Here is a 24,162-nt window from a genome sequence, read left to right on the forward strand (position 1 = left end):
TCTGGGGCAGAGAGTTCCACTGCTGAACAGCTCACACAGTTAGGAAGTTCTTCCTCACGTTCAAATGGAATCTCCTTTCCTGCAATTTGAATCCATTGCTCTGCATCCTAGTCTCCAGGGCAGAAGAAAACAAGCTTGTTCCCTCTTCCCTATGACTTCCCCTCACATATTTATACATGGTCTTCTCTCAGCCTTCTCTTCTGCAGGCTAAACATGCCCAGCTCTTTAAGCCGCTCCTCATAGGGCTTGTTCTCCAGACCCTTGATCATTTTAGTCGCCCTCCTCTGGACACATTCCAGCTTGTCAACATCTCCCTTCAATTGTGGTGCCCAGAATTGGACACAGTATTCCAGGTATGGTCTGACCAAGGCAGAATAGAAGGGTAGCATGATTTTCCTTGGAACATCTATAGCAATGGTTCTCAACCTGGGGTCCCCAGATGTTTTTGGCCTTCAACCCCCAGAAATCCTGACAGCTGGTAAACTGGTTGGGATTTCTGGCAGTTGTAGGCCAAAAACATCTGGGGACCCCAGGTTGAGATCCACTGATCTATAGGAAAGGAAGGTGCTTTGGCAATGGGCCCTCCAAATCTTTGGCTTAAGATTTGGAGGACCCATTGCCAAAGTGCTTTATATAAACCCATGACTCTGGGTGCATCTACATTGAAGAATTAATGTAGTTTGACACCACTTTAACTGCCATGACTCAAAACAATAGAACCATGGGAGTTATAACTTGGTGAAGCACCAACTATAATCTTATGGAATTATAAATCCTGGGATTCCATATCATTAAGCCATGGCAGTTAAAGTGGTGCCAAACTGCATTAATTTAATGATGCAGATGTACCCTAAGTGACTATGTGGGCATGCAATTCTCTCCATGGACTCTTCTTCTTTGCAGGCCTTTAAACAAAGTTCAGATTGGCATCTTATAGGAGTGCTTTTCTTGTGTATTTCTGCATGATGTGTTGTTAGAGTAAATCAGTGATTCCCAAATTCTGGTCATCCAGAAAAGGCCAAAACACTTGGAGGACCAGAATTGGAGAATCACTGGACTTTCCAACTGTAAAATGTCATAAATTTATGAATTCCTCTTTTTCTCCCACATTAAGACTTATTCATAGCTTTAACGTTTGGCTACAAGCCATCATCCAAAAGTTCGTACTCTTTCCCGCACTCCTTGACATAGAGTTACTTTGTGACATTTATTTATGTCCACATTTCTGCCATTCCCTCTGTCTTGAGATCTTAAGGATGGCACACAGTTGAAACAAACATTTTAAAGCAATTCCCGATGAAAACACAATACTATAAATAGGATCATTATATAAATTGCCAGGTGCAGAAGGGTTTCTTTCCCTGCTGTGGCAATCCATTTGTGAAGCCCAAAATTAATTCCATTAAAAAGAAAAAGGCTGAAACAATTAAAATCGCATGCATGCATATTTCAAGAAGTAATAATATTAGATCTCAGTTTATGAGCAAGCATATGTAGGATGAGGTATTCCTTCAGATATTGAAATCCTAAGCCATTTGGGGATTTGGGTGTCATTATTAGTACCTTGTTGACAAGCTGGAATGTGTCCAGAGGAAGGTGACTAAAATGTTCAAGGGTCTGGAGAACAAGCCCTATGAGGAGCGGCTTAAAGAGCTGGGCATGTTTAGCCTGAAGAAGAGAAGGCTGAGAGGAGACATGATAGCAATGCATAAATATGTGAGGGGAAGTCATAGGGAGGAGAGAGCAAGCTTGTTTTCTGCTGCCCTGGAGACTAGGATGCAGAACAATGAAACTACAAACTACATGAAAGGAGATGCCACCTGAACACTAGGAAAATCTAACTGAAGGAGAGATGTTCAACAGTGGCGCTCTGTTCCAGAGTGTGGTGGAGGCTCCTTCTTTCGATGCTTTTAAACAGAGGTTGGATGACCATCTGTCAGGGATACTTTGAATGCGATTTCCATGCTGCTTGGTAGGGGATTGGACTGGATGGCCACAAAGTCGCTTTCAGTTCTATTATTCTATGAAATCAGGCTAGAAGTGGTATTATACTGAGTGTTCTTCAGTGGGAACACATATCAGCATGATGCAAGCTTTACAACAATTAGAAAAATGGTGCAGCCCAGTATGCAAACAATGTAATGCATCAAAGGCAAAGCTATGGAACATTATATTATACAGCCACTGTGTTGTGTTTGGCTACAATCTTACCATGCAAATGCTAATTATGCATGGCTTATGAAGCTGCCATATATGGTTGTTTGGTAAGGCACCAGTCCAACCTTTTGGAAAATGCCCTCAAGTATAAGTGCTAACTATAACTTTGATTCTGCAACAAGTTAATTTGGGCATTGACCCCATTTGCTTGTACCAATGCAGGTAAAGCTTTTCTTTGTGGCTGCCCTTCCAAAGCAGTGGTTCTCAACCTTCCTAATGCTGTGACCCCTTAATAGAGTTCCTCATGTTATGCTGACCCCCAACCATAACATTATTTTCGTTGCTACTCCATAACTGTAATTTTGTGACTGTTATGAATTGTAATGTAAATATCTGATATGCAGGATGCATTTTCTTTCACTGGACCAAAATTTGGCACAAATATCCGATATGCCCAAATTTGAATACTGGTGGGGTTGGGGGAAAATAGAACTTGACATTTGGGAGTTGTAGTTGCTGGGATTTACAGTTCACCTACAATCAAAGAGCATTCTGAACTCCACCAATTATGGAACTGAACCAGATTTTGCACACAGAATTCCCATGGCCAACAGAAATTACTGGAATGGTTTGGTGGGCATTGACCTTGAGTTTTGGAGTTGTAGTTCACCTACATTCAGAGAGTACTGTCGACTCAAACAATGATGGATCTGGACCAAACTTGGCACAGATATTCAATATGCCCAAATGCAAACAGTGGTTTGTGGAAAATAGAGCTTGACATTTGGGATTTATAGTTCACCTACAATCAAAGAGCATTCTGATCCCCACCAATGATAGAATTGGGCCAAACTTTCCACACAGAATCCCATGACCAACAGAAAATGCTGTGTTTTCTGATGGTCATTGGCAACACTTCTGAGACCCCCTTGCGACTCCCCTGGGGTCCTGACCCTCAGGTTGAGAAGCACTGTCCTAAGGAATCTATAAAGAGTTCCCTTCTTGCCATCTTTCCATAGAATGCAAAGACTTTTGAGAAACAAAGGGATTTAAAGCAAAGGCATTGAAGAGCGTATTGCATTGTTTTAATAGTACTGTTTTTAAAATTGCCTTTTTATGTTTCAAGCTCTGTTTTTAGAGCTGTTAATAAACTGATTCCATTTCAGTGGTGCTTTGAGAGTGCTTGAATTGCATTGTATTTGTTTTAATTTGTATTGACGACAATGATAATAAATGCAGTTTGTTGATGGTACCCTCTCTTTTGACAGCTTGTAATGAGACTTGTGAAACATGCTACCCAGATCAGGCCAGATGTATATCCTGTGCTTCAGGCAGACTGTTGCATAGGGGGAATTGTGTGCTGGAATGTCCTGCTGGATACTATGCAGATAATTCCCGGAAATGCAGAGGTAAGTTTCTCTTTTTTTGTGTATAGTGTCATCTTCTTATAGTGACAGCTGCAAGACTGTAAAGGGAGGCTTTGTTGGGGGAAAATTAATTTATACTTTACACTAGGTTGTTATAAACTGAGGAGGATTTTAGGGCTTTATAGCTGCATAGGATAAACAGCTGTTGAACCTGAGCTTTATTATTTTTTAAGGTTGGAGTGGGGATGAGAGCTTTTATTCAGCCACAGAATCATGGCTTTACTTCTGGCTCTTGGACTCCAACCACCATCTGCCCCAGCTAGCATGGACCACTGTCAAAGTTGATAGAAAGTCCAATAAAACCTGGAGGCCCACCTCTTGGAGCATCCACAGCAGGCATGAGCAAACATTGTCCCTCCCGGTGTTTTGGAGTTCAACTTCCACAATGTCCAAAAGCCTCAGGCCCCTTCTTTTTCCCCATCAGCCACTTAAGTGATTCAAGGGGGAAATGAAGGGGCCTGATGCTGTTGTCTGTTTGAGGCTGTTGTCTGTCTGAGGCAAGTGTGAATGTTGCAACTGGCCACCTTGATTAGCATTTAATGGCCTTGCAGCTTCAAAGCATGGCTGGTTGTTGCCTGTGAGTTGCTGCCTGGAGGGAGGTGTTAGTATTTCCAGAATTTTGTGACAGATAGGCAGTAAAGACTGTAAACTTGCCCTCATTTATCTTGCCTAACTTACCATTAGAAGATGAAGTATTTTGACCACATCACGAGAAGACAGGAAAACTTAGAGAAGACAATTCTGCTGCGGAAAATGGAAGGAAAAAGGAAGAGGGCCCGACCAAGGGCAAGATGGGTGGATGGTATCCTTGAAGTAAATGGCTTGACCTTGAAGGAGCTGGGGGTGGTGATGGCCAACAGGGAGCGCTGGCGTGGGCTGGTCCATGAGGTCAGGAAGAGTCGGAAGCAACTGAATGAATGAACAACAACAACAAACTTACCATACTGCACACAGTTTAGATATATTCCATTGCTCAGACTAGACATAAAGGGGATGTATATCCCTTATGAGTAACCTGCTTTCCCCTCCTACAATAGGATTTTCTTAGAGACATGTGCTTCAGGAATCAGACCTGCAAATTACTTTCCAATGATGATTTGCAAAACAATGCTGCCAGTTACACATCCAAGAAAAATCATAGGCTATGACAAATGTGTCTTTTCACCACTTGAGGGAGAATCTGTTCTTAAATACTTGTCTGTTTCTAAGAACAAGTTTGAGTGGGAGAGATCTGAATTATGAATCATCCAACTTACACACTCTTTCTTTTCCTTTCTTAGTTTGCCATGATTCCTGCACCAGCTGCACTGGGCCTCTGTCCAGCCAATGTACTTCTTGTTCCTTCCCTCTTGCCTTACATCTGGGTCAATGTCTTTCTGTTTGCGGAGAGGGCTTTTATCAAGATCACAATATCTGCAAAGGTGACAAACTTAATGTCTAATAGGAAGCCAACAAATGCATGAAGTTTTTGCACATTTCTTGGTAGCCTTGCAAGAAATATTTCCCAATGTTCTCTTGGCTATGGTCAAGGTGACTCTTTATATTTATGTCTTTTATATTGATGTCCAGTTAACTGATTCCAGAAGAATGGCTTGAGGGATGAAAATGGCAAAGTAAACATCCAAATTATGCTAACAAGAATTCTACTATGCTAGCTGTTTCTTGGGTTTCACTGGAACGGGGGAACATGTTTCTTGTTCTACAAATACAAAACCATTTTTTTCTGGGGATCTCACAGGCTGTTTCTTGCGCTTTAGGTTGTCATTCATCTTGCCGCAAATGTGTTGGCCCAGAATATCTGCATTGTACACAGTGCATGAAACCAGAGGAAGCTCTGCAGCCAGAAATGAATGTTGAGGGATTATCAGTTGGTATCTGCCAACCACAGTGCAAAGCCCAGTTCTACCTTGATTATTATGGCATGTGCAAAGGTGAGCAAAGAGATATCCCAGGATAATGATGTGTAATAGTCATAATAATACATGCTTTTGAACTCTGGTGTTGGAGGAAAATTCGGAGAGTGCCTTGGACTGCAAGAAGATTGAACCAGTCCATACTCTGGCAAGTCAGCTTTCGTATGATATTGTTTCTGGCACCCACTTTTTGCTTGATGTTCAGGCAGTGCTTCTTGTAGGTAAGAGCATGGTCCAGAGTGACTCCCAGGTATTTGGGTGCGCTGCAATGCTCCAGTGGGATTCCTTCCCAGGTGATCCTGTAATGTCTTCTGTATTTTTCTCCAATATGTCCTAGCCTTAGTGCACGACCAATACATGTTTAAAGATATGTTCTGATACCTTAAAGCTGGTGCAAGCTTTATTACAGCATTTGAAAAAAAAATGTAGATAGGTAAACCAGGCACTATAGCAGAGTCATTTTGCATTGGAGTGAGCAAACATTTGAATTCCTCTAAGATCCTGCATATGTGTTAGAGCCACTTGGAGAAAGCACTGAGAGCCGGATGAGAAATTACAGTTAGGCTTGGAATTGATGCAGGGTGAGAAGAAAAGCAGCAGCACAAAAGGACTCATATATCCAGTATTCCTTTAAGGAAATAAACCATTCAGAATAGTTATAGGGATTGGCCATTTTCAAAGAAGAGATTCTGCTGACCTGGATGACTATTGTCCCTCTCCTTCAGTCATGCCTAATAAATTTCCCCCAAAATGATAGGATAGTAAAAAGTTATTTTGCTCACTATATTAGTTTGTGTTGACATTTATTGGAAGGAAACCTTCTCCAAAGGTAGTTCTCAATCCTTTTGTTGCGCTCAAGGGTTTGCCATTAACAATGCCGCATCAGGTTCCCTCTCAAAAGCACCACTTCAGCGTTTGTACCCAAAACATTCTTTACAGCAAACAAAACTGCTTATTATACAGATTTTGGGGAGAATTCAGCATAAGAGATAAAGCTGTTGAGACAACCTACAAAGCCTTTCGCCTTTATATTGGATTCAGGTCGCAGTTATTTATGAGTATGTGGGAAAAGCCTGGTCTAGCAGATTGTAGGATTGGAAATAGAAATCCATAGACCCAGCTAAACTGCCATGTAATATAATTTGAAACTGTTTTGGGCAGTGTAGATTAATATAATGCAGTTAAGCTCATTTATAGGAATCTACACTGGCCATATAATGCAGTGTCAAACTGCATTACATTAATTAATTAGTTAATTTACAGTATTTATATTCTGCCTTTCTCACCCCACAGGAGACTCAGAGCAAATTACAATGCATATATACATGGCAAACATTCAGTGCCATTAGACATATAGCATCTATAGACAGACACAGAGGCAATTTAACATTCCAGCTTTGTTCTGGCTTCATGAGGGGTATGCTCGATTCCATCCACAGGGGGAGCTGCCACTTCACCGCCGACTTGTGACACTGAATCCTTTAATGGAGTACTTCCTCATTCTTCCACACTTCTGGAAGGTTTTTATGGTGTCATAAATTAGTTAAATTAGCCTCTCTGCATAAAGCGGTACCTAAATTTCCTACTTGACAGATGCAACTGTCTTTCGGTCTGCATAGGTCAACAGCAAGCTAGACTATTAATGATCGGGAGTTTACTCCAACTCGGGCTGGCTTCAAACTCATGACCTCTTGGTCAGTAGTGGTTTAATGCAGCTGGCTACTAACTAGCTGCACCACAGCCCGGTCCTACACTATATAGCAGTGTAGCTGCGTCTAGATCAGGGGTTCTCAAACTTTTTAAACAGAGGGTCAGGTCACAGTCCCTCAAACTGTTGGAGGGTCAGATTATAATCTGAAAAAGACATGAATGAATTCCTATGCACACTGCACTTATCTTATTTGTAGTGCAAAAATACTTAAAAACAATACAATAATTGAAATGAAGAACAACTTTAACAAATATAAACTTACTAGCTGTCCCCTGCCATGTGTTGCTGTGGCCCAGTCTGTTGATCTGGAAAATAAAGTAATGAGAAAGTGTTGGTTTCTAATATATGTAATTTCTTTATGTTTATGGTAAACAGTATTTCTTGCTGTTTCTTTGTCAGTGTTGATGTGGTGAGTGTCTGGTTTGCCCACCCTGGAACATGTAAAGGGTCCCTTTCAAATCTATGATACTATATCTCTCTCTGTGCGAATCATATCTATCTGTCTATCTATCTATCTATCTATCTATCTATCTATCTATCTATCTATCTATCCATCCATCTATCTATCTATCTATATCTATGGCTGGATGGCTCTTTGTCAGGAGGACTTTGATTACGTTTTCTTGCCCCGGTGAAGGGAGTTGGACGGGATGGCCTTAAGTATTTTCTGTTGGGGGATCTGTGTGGGAAGTTTGCCTCGATTCTATCATTCGTGGGGTTCAGAATGCTCTTTGATTGTAGGTGAACTGTGAATCCCAGTGACTACAACTCCCAAATGTCAAGCTCTATTTCCCCCAAACTCCATCTGTGTTCATATTTGGGCATATTGAGTGCTTGTGCCAAGTTTGGTCCAGATCCATCATTGTTTGAGTCCACAGTGCTCTCTGGATGTAGGTGAACTACAACTCCCAAACTCAAGGTCAATGCCCACCAAACCCTTCCAGTATTTTCTGTTGGTCATGGGAGTTCTGTGTGCCAAGTTTGGTTCAATTCCATTGTTGATGGAGTTCAGAATGCTCTTTGATTGTAGGTGAACTATAAATCCCAGCAACTACAACTCCCTAATGACAAAATCATAATTTTTGAGTGATTGTCACTCCTTGTGTTGTGAGACCTTTCGTTGCCAAATTTGGTGTGATTTCGTTCATTCGTTCTTTTGTTTTTAAGGTACTCATTATGCACAGAGCATTTATATATATATATATAGATTAGTATTTCAATGGGAAGTGTGGGCCTGCTTTTGGCTGATAAGATAGAATTGCTGTTGTTGTTGTTGTTGTTGTTGCTGCTGCTGTTTTTGCTGTGTGCTTTCAAGACGTAGGTTGACCCTGAGCTAGGGCCGGGTAAATGACCTTGGAGGGCTATATCCGGCCTTTGGGCCTTAGTTTGGGGACCCCTGGTCTAGATCATCTAATTCAACCCTCTTCTCAGTGCAGGAGATTTAGAGTTATAATGTATTCAGTTGTTGTTATCTGACCTCTATTTGATGACCTACAGTGAAAGAAAATCCCCCACACCCCTAGATAAATGCTCCCATTGTCAAACTCTTCTTACTTTCAAGAATTGTTAACTAATGTTCAACTGAAAGCTGATCTCCTATAATTTAAGCCCATTAGATTCTGTTCTGTCCACTGGAGCAGCAGAGAACAAGATCTCCCCCCTCTTTTGTACGACAGCCTTTCAGGGTTTTTAAGAGTGCTGTCATGTTTCCTTCCTGTTCAGTATTCTTTTCTTTAGGCTCAATATGTGCAAGTGCATCTCCCACATAATTCCCAGTTATTTCAAGACACCTTCAGGTGTGTTTGATCATAGTGGGCTGTTATGAGTTACCATGGCTTGCTGCATCTTCAAAACTTCTGTTATAGTGGAGGATAAGACTATCCGTGAAGTAGCTTTGGTATGGCTCCTATGTGGCCTTGAGTTTCTGGCATGGCTGTGTTGCAGTAGCTTCCAAGATGCTGAGATAACTTAACTCTGCGTCTATGTGGGCCAAATAAAATGCATTCACTTAGAACCCACTATGAGCAGTCCACACATTGTATGGCCAGCTCTTCATCAGAAGCCACATTATCACAGGGTGTCTGTGCCCTACACCACTGGAGAAACTACACTGTCTAGCCGGTATTGCACCACCTGACATCTGCTGGGAAGTAGCAACCAATAGTTAAAGGACCAAGGCAGTGACATCTCCAGCTCATCCCTTGTTTGGGTATCAGCCAGCATGTCAACAACTTAAATCAAATAGTTTTCTAATATCTATAGAGACACTCGCTGGAACACCCCAGCAAGCGAGAGTCCAAAAGTGGCAGGCTCAGACCCAGAACCTCAACCAATGGCTGATACCAAACGAGAGACTCCCCCCTGGGCACACAGAAAACTGGGTGACTTGGAAGGCGCTGAACAGACTGCGCTCTGGCACCACGAGATGCAGAGCCAACCTTGAGAAATGGGGCCACAAAGTGGAATCCACGACATGCGAGTGTGGAGAAGAGCAAACCACTGACCACCTGCTGCAATGCAACCTGAGCCCTGCCACATGCACAATGGAGGACCTTCTTGCGGCAACACCAGAAGCACTCCAAGTGGCCAGATACTGGTTAAAGGACATTTAATCAACTACCAAGCTTGCAAACTTTGTGTTTTGTCTGTTGTTTTGTTAAAAATGTAATATAAATGTCTGGTTGCTCCTGACATGATAAATAAAATAAATAAATAAGCAGAAGCCCTGCTTCCAGATGTTAATCCAGCATAAGAAGAATTGCAGGTTTCACTAGAGCTCCCAGAAAATCCTGGTGTGACCTCCATGTTTTTAATTGGATGAACAGCAGGATTGGACATGATCCAATGCCCACATATCAAAAGGACTCACTGCTGTCTTACTAACCAGAAGCACCTCCCTCGCAGAGCTGTGCTGACAACATTGCTTCTCGTGATAACATGGCTTCTCCAGAAGAAACATCACCAGCAAGACCCTGCAGGGAGCTCCTAGAAGGTTCCTAGAAGGTCCAGACAATTGTGCCAATGCACTATCAGCTCAACATGAGAACTCCTAAAGGGGTTTGGGGTGCTTCCTTTGCCAATAGGTGTGGATTCCCCATGCTATATCCAGGGCAGCTTCAGAGTATATTTTTAATAAATATTTTTATTGAAAATTTGCATATGAATAAATGAAAATGAAAATGGAGAAAGTGAAGAGGGAGGAGAAAAGGAAGAGAGAGAAAAAAAGGGGGGAAGGGGGGTATTCTGGTTTATTCTTCCCTTTCTCTCCAAACTTTGGTTTTCGTAAATCAATTTGTGCTTCAACTCTTCTTTCCCTCTTCGAACAGTATTTCTTCCATTCTGTTAGTCTAGATTGATATTCTTTTTTTCTTTTTTTAGTAAGTATTCCCTCACTTGGCTCCAATCTGTTTCTTTTTCCCCCCATGTTCCTTGATATTTTGTCAATAATAGTGTTAATTTGGCCATATTCTTTATTTCTAGGACCTTTTCTATCCATTGTTGTGTAGATGGTGTTTCTTTTGGTCTCCAATTCCTTGCATATACTATTCTCGCAGCTGTTGTTAGATAGTTCAAGAGTCTTTCCTTGTTCTTGTCTAATTATCTGTCTGCTATTCCTAATAGGTAAATTTCTGGTTTCATTGGTATTTTTAAGGAGCTCCACTGTTTAAGGAGCTCCACTGGCTGCCGTTCATTTTCTGGTCCCAATTCAAGGTGCAGGTTCTTACCTACAAAGCCCTGAATGGTTTGGGACCCACCTACCTGCGTGACCGCATTTCTGTGTATGAACTCACATGATCCCTTCAATCATCTGGAGAGTCCCTTGTCACGCTCCCACCTCCATTGCAGCCATGATTGGTGGGGATGAGGGAGAGGGCCTTCTCGGTGGTAGCCCCTTGACTCTGGAACTCACTCCCCAAGGACATCAGGCATGCCCCTACTCTGGCAGTCTTTAGGAGGAGCCTGAAAACGTGGTTGTTCCAGTGTGCCTTCCCAAAATAAGGAAACTCCCAGCAATATATCCTTTAAATGCGCCAGCTGCGCCCGTACCTTGGGAAGTCTGACTTGGCCACGGTAGTCCATGCTCTGGTTACATCCCGTATAGATTACTGCAACGCGCTCTACGTGGGGTTGCCCTTGAAGACTGCCTGGAAGCTTCAGAAGGTCCAGCGCTCGGCAGCCAGGTTGTTAACAGGAGCGGCACTCAGGGAGCATACCACTCCTCTGTTGAGCCAGCTCCATTGGCTGCCTATCTGCTACCGAGCACAATTCAAGGTGCTGGCGTTAGCCTACAAAGCCCTAAACGGTTCTGGCCCTTCTTACCTCTCTGAACGCATCTCCACCTATGAACCGACCAGGACATTAAGATCGTCCAGGGAGGCCCTGCTCTCGGTCCTGCCTGCGTCACAGGCACGGTTGGCGGGGACGAGGGACAGGGCCTTCTTGGTGGTGGCCCCTCGGCTATGGAATGCCTTACCTGTAGACATCAGACAGGCCCCTTCGTTGCTGGCGTTCCGGAGGAAGGTTAAGACCTGGCTCTACGAACAAGCGTTTGGCTAAGCAGTGCAACTGAACACAGGAAGACGGTAAAATTGAACATAGGAAATGGTACAAGGATTATGAGAATGGATTCTGATTTGTTATTGAGGCGTTATGATATGATAATGATTGTTGATTTTGTCTGCTGTATATGATGTGTTTTAATCGCTTAGGATATTGTTGTGATAATCTGTATTGTGTAAACCGCATTGAGTCGCCTAATTAAGCTGAAAAATGCGGTATAGAAATAAAGCAAATAAATAAATAAATAAATAAATAATCTAGGAGTGTCTGCGTGCCCATCACTCTCTGAAAACTCTATCCTAGTCATATTTCACCTGTTCATGCTCAGCATTATTTTTAAATTTTAATTATTACATTTGGCCCAGCCATAGGTTTTTAAACATCATTGTGTTACTGTTAATGTTTATTGCTTATTTTCTGTTATGAGTTTTATTTTTATTGTTTTGCATTACTTCTTATTGTTTTTATTATTGATGTATTGTGGGCTCGGCCTCATGTGAGCCATACCGAGTCCCTTGGTGCGGGGTATAAATAAAGTTGTTTGTTTATTATTATTATTATTATTATTATTATTATTATATTCAGTATTTTTAAATATATTTTGTGAATTTCTTTCCAGTATTCTTTTGTTTTGTAGCACTGCCACCACATATGATAGAATGTTCCTTTCTGTGTTTCACACTTCCAGCATTTCATTTATATATTTTTGTAACATTTTCCTAGTTTTTGGGGGGCAGCTTCAGAGCATTTTGTTGGTGCAGATGCACCATAAGAAAGTTCTATAGGCAACCTTAAACCAGAGAAGGTCAGTTGGTCATGCTCAAGCTGTTGGGTTTCCTACCCTCATTTTCTTTTCCTTTGCTGCAGAGTGCCACTCCTCCTGCCTGTCCTGTATGGAAAAGTCCCCAAAGAACTGCACGGCATGTGCTCCTCCTCAAGTCCTCCATGAAGGCCAATGTGTTTCAGTGTGTCCAGAAGGAATGTATCACCAGGAGGAGCAATGTCACTGTGAGTCCACACATACTGAGTATCTTCTTAAATGCCAAACCATACTGTGCTTGATGAGGACTCAAAACAAATAGGGAAAAATCACTTCTGCCATCATTCATGACGAAACCTTCCCTCTTTTAGCAGAATCCTGATGACAGCTGTACAGTCTTGTGACTCAAAGTCAATTTATGTGACTTACTCTTTTGGGAATACTAATCTCATTAAGATATATTTGGGGGTCATTTAAAGGAGAAGTTTGTGCTCCCACGTTGGAGATATGATATGCACAGCCCATTTGCAAACTTATTGCAATACCACTCTGAATTATGAACAGTCAATATACATGTTGAGAATGCTTTCTGGGTTGATAGGGAGCATCCAACCTCAAAAGCTCTTTGGTCTGAAATTTACACTCAGTAGTATTCTTGATGCATAAGTAGCAAGGAATGGAGGCAGCAATTTAGAATCTGGTAGATCCAAATTCCTCCATTGAAAATAAGACTGAGAACTGGGTCCCTTCCCTGTTTGAATTTCCCACTCCAGTCCTGAGAAACCGATCTTTGGAAAGGGAAGAATATCTTCCATTTTGAAGATATGTTTCAGAGCATTTCAGAGCATTTTGGGTCTGGAGAACAAGCCCTATGAGGAGCGGCTTAAGGAGCTGGGCATGTTTAGCCTGAAGAAGAGAAGGCTGAGGGGAGATATGATAGCCATGTATAAATATGTGAGAGGAAGCCACAGGGAGGAGGGAGCAAGCTTGTTTTCTACTTCCTTGGAGACTAGGACGTGGAACAATGGCTTCAAACTACAAGAGAGGAGATTCCATCTGAACATGAGGAAGAACTTCCTGACTGTGAGAGCCGTTCAGCAGTGGAACTCTCTGCCCCAGAGTGTGGTGGAGGCTCCTTCTTTGGAAGCTTTTAAACAGAGGCTGGATGGCCATCTGTCGGGGGTGATTTGAATGCAATATTCCTGCTTCTTGGCAGGGGATTGGACTGGATGGCCCATGAGGTCTCTTCCAACGCTTTGATTCTATGATTCTATGATATACTTTGGCTTTTTGCTTTTAAATATTTTTATGCCAGTCTTTTCGTCATTATATTGTTGAGCTGTATGAGACCCATTTCAATAATAATAATAATAATAATAATAATAATAATAATTTATTTGTAAATTATACTCCCCGAGGGGACTCAGGGTGGTTTTTAGCATAGGGAAAGCATTGCAATTACAGACACTAAAACATACAAAATAATTGGGTTGTTGTAGGTTTTATAGGGCTATATGGCCATGTTCTAAAGGCATTTCCTCCTGACGTTTCACCTGCATCTATGGAACTAGTTCCAACAGACCTCACTACCTCTGAGGATGCTTGCCATAGATGCAGTTGAAATGTCAAGAGAAAATGCCTTTAGAACATGGCCATATAGCCTGAAAAAACCTACAGCAACCCAATCATTATAAAACATAGATATAATACTATATAACCATCATACATATGTAAAAATAAAAGCCCGTTCAGTACTAATTCCCATCAGGCAAATTCAGCTTCCAATGGCCAGAATTCCAGAGTGTGCCTTGATGACTACAAGAGGGCTGGGCTAGTATAGCGGAGTAGAGTAAGGTCCGGAGAGTGGGTTAAGTGCAAGCATGGTCCTGTCTGATGGTCAAGATGGGACCTGGAGCTATTTATTTCCAAGGCCTGCTGCACAGCTATAAGAGGGCTGGGCCAATGGGGATACATAGGGCCAGAGAAGTGAATAAAGTGCAAAACAGGGCCCTAACTCGTGGCCAGGGTAGTGCCTTCGGCTATTTATTTCCAGGACCTGCTGAATAATAGGGCTAGACCAGGGCTGGTAAAACGAGGTAGCAAGGGGCAGGCTAAATGAGTAGAGTGACTAGTAATAAGTTTACGAAGTAGAAATCTCTGCAGGTGGAGTTGTGCATTGCTTGTACGGTGCAAACTTTGTGTTGAATGGCTATTATTCCTTTCGACTTTATCCAATAAAGATGTTTTATTGCACATAATCAATAATAGACTGGATGAGAGCAAACAAATTGAAATTTAATCCAAATGTGACAGAGGTGCTCCTGTTAAGTTGAAACACAGATCATGGAATAGGGATTCAGCCTGTGCTGGAAAAGGTTGTGCAGCTTATATGTACTCCAGGATTCATCCCTGAGTCTTGGAAGCACAAGTCTATGGTGGCCAGGAGATCATTTGCACAGTTAACATTTGTGCACCTGTTGCACCTGTTCTTAAGACACTGGATCTAACTATAGAAATATGGACCTTAGATACATCTTGTTTGGATTGCTGTGACATTATTTTTATATTGTTCTGCCTTTGAAAAGTGCTGCAGTCAAGGTGAGTGCTGGCTATGGGAATATACAACTGCCTTCATACAATAGCTTTGCTGCCGTGCCAGTCTGTTTTCTGGGCATAATTCAAAGTGCCAGAGCCCTATATAGCTAGGTGAGGATATCTAAAGGACCAAATTCTCCCATCTCATGTCTTAATTTTTTAAGAAAATGTCCTTCTCTCTATCCCTCAATGAATTTTCATGCCAATTTCTATTTTAAAAGGACCCAAGTCATTCTCTGGATCACCCGGTGGTGCAACAGATTAAACCAGTGGTTCTCAACCTGGGGTCCCCAGATGTTTTTGGCTTTCAACTCCCGGAAATCCTAACAGCTGGTAAACTGGCTGGGATTTCTGGGAATTGTAGGCCAAAACACCTGGGGACCCACAGGTTGAGAACCACTGGGTTAAACCCTTGCAGCAGCAGGACTGCTGACTGTAAGGTCAGTGGTTCGAATCCGGGGAGTGGGGTGAGCTCCCATCTGTCAGCTCCAGCTTCCCATACAGGTTCATGAGAGAAGCCTTCCACAGGATAGTAAAACATCCAGGTGTCCCCTGGGCAATTTCCTTGCAGACGGCCAATTCTCTCACACGAGAGGTGACTTGCAGGTTCTCAAGTCGCTTCTGACATGGAAAAAAAAAAAGCCCATTCTCCAAAAAAAAAAAAAAGTGTTATCCGATTGTTTTAAAAAAATTGGGGAAATGTTCTGAAGTGTTAATCTAAATCTAAACTCCATATTTGGTCAAAACTAATTTGCAAGCAGACATTCTGGAATCTGCAATGCAAACATTTTCCAGTCTTTGTTCAGGAGGTACTCAAGGTATCTGTATTCTGATTCACTAGACAAAATGTTTGGTGACTATGATCAAATATGTGGATTTGTATAGCAAAACAGATGGATAAACAAACATTGTAAATAACAGAACAGATTTTAACTTTTTTTGTAAACCCAAAATAAACTTGGAGGATGTTGGTGGTATCTCCAGCTTATCCTTACTTTATGCTATATTTGTTTGAAACTTCAAAGGCATGATTAATCTTCCGTAAAGATCCCGTTTAATTTCAGGCTGAGCTTGCGCATACACATTCAGAGGAATGCCTGGCTCTTAGCAGTATAGATAACAGAAAAGCTCTCTTTTTATTTTATTAATGGGAACCGCTTGTGAAAGTATGTTGCAAATGCTTTGGGAGGCTTGAGGATAATCTATATTCCGCAAGCCGACAGGAGAGATAAACCTTTTCTCTTACTGTGGAGTGGGTTATTGTTTTTCATTGAGAGTTGGCTGCAGACTCTGAAGTTTATGGAGGAGGAAATGTAGCAAAGATTCAAGGAAGAGAATATGTGGAAACCAGTTATTAACTGGCTGCATGAGAGTTGTTTATATAGCCAGTGTGACCTCTTATGGTTGCAGGAGATCTAAGCCCATAAGTGCAAAATAGCTGGTTGCATTTCAATCTGTAGCACAAACAATCTGTAGCACAAATAAGCTCTACATATCTATGTTAGCACAGTGGTCATCCTCAGTTTACACTCAGCTTGTATCTTACTTAGCATGAGGCTTAATCTGTCCCTTACAAAGGCACTTGAGTAACACTTTCCAGCAAGACAGCTCACCTTTTTATGGACACCTGCTATTGAACTTGTCAGGCTCTTCTTTATGTGTTCAGAGGAATGTGTAGGAACTCAAAATAGTGACTTGGATGTGTGTCCATTCAGGGCCACATTTCCATCAGTTCTTAACTTCCTTGCAGAAAGGAAGAAGTTTTCAAGCGATCTTCTACTCACATTTATGTAACAAAAATAAAATGCACTGTGTGTTTTAGGACTGGACACACATTTAATTCTGCTTTAGATCCCTCTCCTCAATGTATGGCTGTCTGTAAAGGAGGTGATGTGGAAATGGGGAATTTCACAAGAGGAAATTGGGGCACAACACACACTGATTCATGAGCAGGGTTGCAATATTCATTGTAAATAACATGGCTGGCATCATACTGGAAACGTACATATGCATATGTCCAACTTATACCTCTGTAAGGTAAAGGTAAATGTTTCCCATGACATTAAGTCTAGTCATGTCTGACTCTGGGAGTTGGTGCTCATCTCCGAAGAGCTGGCATTGTCCGTAGACACCTCCTAGGTTATGTGGCTAGCATGACTGCATGGAGCGCCATTACCTTCCTGCAGAAGCGGTATCTATTGATGTACTCACATTTACATGTTTTCGAACTGCTAGGTTGGCAGAAGCCGGGCCTAATACTGGGAGCTCACCCCACTCCCCGGATTTGAATCACGAACCTTTTGGTCAGCAAGTTCAGCAGCTCAGTGGTTTAACCCATTGCACTACCAGTGGGTTAAACTGGTGGTGCAGTGGGTTAAACCGCTGAGCTGATAATGGGGCTGAAATTCTCTACCAGCCTCACACAACAACCAAACTTCCCTCAACTCACTGTTTACTTGCTGAACTCCCCTTGACCATTTACAGCCATCTTTTAGGACTTCCAGGAAGCTCCAATGGATGCTTTGTTGCTGTGTGTCTACCTATGCAAACATAACTGGATATTCTCTGTCCTGTAGCTCTCCACAAGTCAATATATGGCTATTCTTAATGGGCTTCAACCAATAAAAAGTTGGATTTAGGGATAGATGGAAAAAAGATAGGACACAATTCCTTCAAGTGAAAGTGCCTGCTACATCTCCCTTATCGAGGACATTGCCCTCTGTGTGTATGTCACAGTTTTGCTGTAGAGCCTCTTTGGCAATGATGCAGCTGCAAGAACGTATGTGTGATTTTGTGGGTTTCCAAGCCAATGTTTACTTCTGGGCAAAGCTGTGGAATGTCTTACCAGAGCTCTTTGTCATCTTTATCTTGTCTAGTGTGCCATCCCTCTTGCAAGACATGTACCGGGCCTTCGGATGTTGAATGTGCAGCCTGCCAGCCCTATGCCACTTTTGCCAATGGAAGATGTAGAACTCCCTGCAAGGAAAAACAATATCTTAATCTGGTGGGATACTGTGTTGGTAAGTATGTGAAGAATATTGTAACAGCTCTAGAACAATTTAATGTCATCTCTACTATATTCTTATTCTGTCTGTTTCCTAAGAAGCTCAAGAGTGGCAGACAGAACTTGGAGATGTTCTCTTCTTTTGGATTCCCTGAATCTGCCAGCTTTATAAGAGAGAACAATAGTTTTTAAAAGTAGCTTTCAAAAGCTCAGTTGGTGGGTAACGTGGTTTTATCCTCAACAGTCTGTTGATTTAGAAGCTGTGGTATCTCTGCTGATTCTCTGCAAGCTTCAAAGCACTATAGAAAGACATGTAGGTCAATGCCTCACCAAGTTGTTGAGCTTATTTGTTTGTTTGCAGTCTGGTTTTGTTATGCAATTAATGTTGTTATGATTGTGACATGATCCCTGGTTGGTTGGGATCATCTTAATAGGGATGTAGCAGAAAATAAGGGGTCCATGGTGGCATGCTGGTTAAACCACTAAGCTGCAGAACTTGCTGACTGGAAGGTTAGCGGTCTGAATCTCCGGGACTGGGTGAGCTCCCATTGCTAGGCCCAGCTTCTGCCAAGTAGATCAAAAGGTACTGCTTTGGCAGGAAGGTAATGGCACTCCATGCAATCATGCCGGACACATGACCTAGGAGGTGTCTACGGACAACGCTAGCTCTTCGGCTTAAAAATGGAGATGAGCACCCCCCCCCCCCCCGCAAGTAAAGGGGAAACCTATACTTTTACCTTTTTAGTAGGAAATACTACTTCCCTCAGCAAGTTCTGCTTTTGCATGAACAATACAGTACAGTCTTGCTTATCCAACATAAACAGGCCGGCAGAACGTTGGATAAGCGGAAATGTTGGATAATAAGGAGAGTTTAAGGAAAAGCCTATTAAATGTTAAATTATGTTGCGATTTTACAAATTAAGCAACAAAACATCATGTTTTACAACAAATCAACAGAAAAAGCAGTTCAATACACAGCAATGTTATGTAACAATTACTGTATTTATGAAATTAGCAGTGGAGTGGCTTAAGGAGCTGGGCATGTTTAGCCTGAAGAAGAGAAGGCTGAGAGGAGATATGATAGCCATGTCAACAAGTAGTAGAGTAGTGGTTCTCAACCTGTGGGTCCCCAGAAATCCTAGCAGCTGGTAAACTGGCTGGGATTTCTGGAAGTTGTAGGCCAAATCACAGGACCTACAGGTTGAGAACCACTGTAGTAGAGACTTCATTCTGTAGCTGTGGTTTTCTTGGGTGGGGGGAGAATGTGTTGTCATTTCCCCAGTACTAATGGATAGTTCAACTTTTAAATCTCTTCTGGAAAATCTGCAAGCCCATTTTATTTGGACTATATTTTGGTAAATAAGTGGAGGCCACTATTCTGGGTCCAGCTTATAACTCTTATATGAGCATCTTGCCTACTTTTTCATGCATGTTTTATAAATGGCATCTGATGGGAAGCACTGAGCTACAATCCAATGCAAATGACATTTTAAAAATGTATGACTGAGTCTGCCATTGATCTTCTATGAGAGCAATTGATTGGGTCTGAGTTATGCTGAGCTTCTTTTAAAAAGAAAATGAAATGCCTGGGCTAATAGATAAATGGCATATTGGCGGAATATTTGCAAAAAGGTGTATTGGCAGAACTCTGAATGATGTATGTAGTATATGCCAAGAGGGAAAAGGTTGGGGGAGAAGACAGATAATTAACATTAAAATTTTGAAGTGTCACCTGCAGATTTGTTTTGCAGTGTAAATCAAGTCATCCATTGCATGAGATTCTGTGTATATACATGAGATTCAGTTTTCCAGTTCTCCCTCCAATAATTAACCAGCATTCTGGAGCTCCTGGTGTTGCAATGGGTTAAACCCTTGTGTTGGCGGGACTGCTGACCGAAAGGTCAATGGTTCGAATCTGGGGAGCAGGGTGAGCTCCTGTCTGTCAGCTCCAGCTCTCCATGCAGGGACATGAGAGAAGCCTCCCATAGGATGGTAAAACATCAAACATACGGGTGTCCCCAGGCAACATCCTTGCAGACAGCCAATTCTCTCACACCAGAAACGACTTGCAGTTTCTCAAGTGGCTCCTGCGTTCTAGGGAAATTGAGGCCCCATTAGTTTCAAACTGCATTACATGGGAGTGTAGATGGGGCTTATATGTGCAGATTTTGTACTGGGTTATCATGTAGTCTTTGGACCAAGAGATTTTTCCTTTGTGGATCATGTCCAGCCAGTGGTATGTGTCCACATTAATGTATATCCAGAAACTACAAACTGCATTTATCTAGTTTAAAGAAATGAATCACATTTTAATCTGTCAGGACAGCAAGTGTAAACATTGCCTGGGAATCGTTCCAGACACGTCTGAGCTCAGCTGTGTCCAGTTTTCTCTTTTTCCCTCCTCTTAAAGCTTATCAAAGGAAAGATAACACTTGCAAATCTTAAGCCAGGACTCAAAAGCTTCCAACAAAGAGAATGGGTCCAAAATTGGAGGGCGGAGGGAGGAGGAGGGGAAAATGCAAAAAGTTTCAAATTGTTCCATTCTCTTCTTCCTTGTCATTATTACTCCCTTTTGCAATCGTTTCCTTGTTTCCTTTGAGGTGAAAGACTTATTTCTTTGATCTCAAGAAATCATTTTCACAGCCTATTTGTCACCTCCCCACACAGCAGAGTTATTATTTTGTCTCCTTGCAGCAAGCTTGGAATGAGTAGATCAGAGGCAGGTTTTTTTTTTTTTAAAAAAAAGAAAACTAAACAGTGGAGGAGAGGGAGAAATATTAATTATGTGACTTTGCCTTAAGGGTAATTGTGACGGGTCCATGGCCTAGTTTTCTGCTCCATGGCTTTTCCAGAAGCTTTAGAAATTGTCAAAAATCATTTCTGAAATCCATTCCCTTCAAGCCAGGAAATACAATCTAACCCCCATCTCCACCAAACAAATATGTGTGGGGTCACTTATCAGTGGTTAAGCGAACGAACCCAAAGGGTGATTCTCCCCAATGCTTTGTCTTCATCCTGGAAAGGAGTGACAAGTGGACTGCCTTAAGCAGGGTTCCGTCCGGGGTCCGTTCCTGTTCAACACCTTTATTAATGACCTAGATCAGTGGTTCTCAACCTGTGGGTCCCCAGATGTTTTGGCCTTCAACTCCCAGAAACCCTAACAGCTGGTAAACTGGCTAAAATTTCTGGCAGTTGTAGGCCAAAAATCTGTGGACCCACAGCTTGAGAATTACTGACTTAGATGAAGGGTTTCCTTTTTGGAAACAGACAATGAATCCTCTCACCAAAAGCTCTCCTCCGCTGTGATTGGCTGGCCTCTCAGTCAAGGGGAAGCATGTGTGGGTGAGGTAGAGCGTGTGAGGCTGGAGGGAGGCTCATGCCAGTGAGTCCCTTCAAGGCAAGGGGGTTCTGTGTGGGAAGTTTTGCCCAATTCTATCATTTGTGGGGTTCAGAATGCTCTTTGATTGCAACAGAACAATAAATCCGTAGTTCATAACTCTTCCCTCTGCTCAACATACCACTGTCCTCACAATTCGGTCACATATCTTTTTTCTACTCCATTGATGGTTACCAAAGAAAGCATGTGTTTGTTTATTGCTATGGTGTAACTCCGGTTGCTCCAGTGTTAAGGTACGACTTTTGTGTTCTTAGAATGAAATGAAACAGGGTAAGCCTTTTCTCCCCAGGTGGCTCACAGTAAGATATACACTGAAGCCAGTGTGCCAACTGTGCCTATCTAGGCATCTCTCTATATATAGATAATTATATCCATATAGGATTTGCAAGGACTTGCAAACATGTGAGGGGAAAATTCATATATAAAAATAATGTATACATATAGATACAGATATACAGGTACGTGGAAATCTCTAGATATCTATATGTATATAGGATTTGCAAAGATCTGCAAACACATCTGCAAACACATAAAGAGAAAATTCATATATAAAATAAATGTATATAGATTGCAAGATATATAGGTACATGGGGATTGCAAAGGCTTGCAGGGGGAAATGCCTATATATTATAGATATTAACAAATATTTCAGGTGAAAATGCTTTTATAGGATTAAGGGACAACGTTTTAACTAAGAGACACTTGTGATTTATGTTTTAACTGACCTTGTTATGACTTTATGTTATATGTCAATGTTTTTAAATGTTTTATACTGCAGTTGGCATTGAATTGCTGCCTTTGTTAACTGCCCTGAGTCGCCTGCGGGCTGAGAGGGGCGGTATACAAATATAGTAAATAAAATAAATAAATAAATAAATAAATCCTAGCAACTACAACTCCCATATGTCAAGGTCTATTTTTTCTCCAAACTCCACCAGTGTTCACATTTGGGCATATTGAGTATTCACTCCAAGTTTAGTCCAGATCCATCATTTGGAAGCTACAAGGCGTAGAGCTTTTTCGCCCTATGCTCCAATTCTGTGGAACTCATTGCCTCCATATATTAGAGCAATGTCGGAATTGCGACCTTTTGCAAAGGCGCTCAAGACTTGGCTGTTTGGTTGTGTATTTAAGTAATCGGATCAAATTTTGCCATAGTCACTGCTGAATGTTTTTATGTTGAATGTTTTTATGTTGAATGTTTTTATGTTGAATGTTTTATATTGTGTATAAGCTATTTTAAATTGTAAGTCGCTCTGAGCATTTTGGTGGAGAGCGACTAATTAAGAAATAAAGTGATGATGCTGCTGATGATGATGATCATTGTTTGAGTCCATAGTGCTGCCTGGATGTAGGTGAACTACAACTCCAAAACTTAAGGTTAATGCTCACCAAACCCTTCCAGTATTTTCTGTTGGTCATGGGAGTTTTGTGTGCCAAGTTTGGTTCAATTTCATCATTGGTGGAGTTCAGAATGCTCTTTGATTGTAGGTGAACTATAAATCCAAGCAACAACAACTCCCAAATAACAAAATCAACAATACATGTGACAATACACAACCCCACCAGTATTCAAATTTGAGTGTATTGGGTATTTCTCCCAAAATTAGTCCAGTGAATGAAAATACATCTTGCATATCTGAAACTTACATTTTGATTCATAACAGTAGCAAAATTACAGTTATAAAGTAGAAATAAAAATAATTGTATGGTTGGGGGTCACCACAACATGAGGAACTGTATTAAGGGGTCGCAGCATTGGGAAGGTTGAGAAACACTGCCTTAGACCTAATTGCTGACTTATATACATGAACAGAGAGTCAAACTTCCACCTGCTTCACAGCACATTGATTGCTTCTGCTTACTCTTTGTAACCTTCAGTGGCTTGTTCTTGCTGTCTAATTACTCAAACCTGATTGATCGGAATAATCACATATTGCCATAAACTGCATAATTTGCATTCATTATTGAGTTCCTTGCGATCCTGGAGAACGTGACTCAGTTTGTCATGGAAAGCTGGTTTTGATCGGTAATGAATGTCTGTCCCTTCCCATGCCTCAATCTTTTCACAGTTATTGAAATGTCACTGTACAAATTTGTCTGGAGAAGTTATTAATCATCACTTATCAAGTAGCTGTCACATGAAAACTGAAAGCATTAAATTATACAACATAAACTGTGCCTTAATACAGCGGGGTGTTTTAAAAGAAAAACGTCATTTAAAAAAATATTTTATAGCTGTCACTCTATCAATCAATGTTACCTGGTAATCTGGACGATTCCCTTTCTGAGCCTGGAGGCAGAACAATGTACTGGGACTTCAACACAACTCAGATATTACTTTTGCGTAACTAGAGGGTAAATTGTCCATCAATTGCATATTAATTGCAGATGAGAAGCCAAGAGCAAAAAGAACGTCTTAAAAGCGAGAAAGACAACTATTATTATCTCTTTAGAGAGAGCTGCAGTTAATCAGGGTTTAAGGGGCCTGTGAGCCAATTAGTGCAAGTGAATTGAATTGGCACCATGCTGGTAGCGAAAAATAATAATCTTGGAGGTGGGAATTATGCAAGAATGGTGACAGTCACAGGAACATATCAAGTTTCACTTTTGCAGATTTAACTTTTTTGCAGATTTA

The 24,162-nt window shown here is 41.5% G+C and overlaps 1 protein-coding gene across 1 annotated transcript in view; it reads left to right on the forward strand.

Moving 5' to 3' along the window:
- Positions 1 to 24,162, forward strand: part of FRAS1 (Fraser extracellular matrix complex subunit 1) — a 447,582-nt gene that overhangs the window by 249,192 nt on the left and 174,228 nt on the right. Inside the window, exons 15-19 of the mRNA XM_067468571.1 lie at positions 3,426 to 3,566; positions 4,865 to 5,005; positions 5,342 to 5,515; positions 12,636 to 12,776; positions 18,000 to 18,143. Coding sequence (XP_067324672.1) covers positions 3,426 to 3,566; positions 4,865 to 5,005; positions 5,342 to 5,515; positions 12,636 to 12,776; positions 18,000 to 18,143 — 741 coding nt within the window. The remainder of the gene's footprint in view (positions 1 to 3,425; positions 3,567 to 4,864; positions 5,006 to 5,341; positions 5,516 to 12,635; positions 12,777 to 17,999; positions 18,144 to 24,162) is intronic.

Source organism: Anolis sagrei, chromosome 5 (genome assembly GCF_037176765.1).
Source record: "Anolis sagrei isolate rAnoSag1 chromosome 5, rAnoSag1.mat, whole genome shotgun sequence".
NCBI classification, from domain to species: Eukaryota; Metazoa; Chordata; class Lepidosauria; order Squamata; family Dactyloidae; genus Anolis; species Anolis sagrei.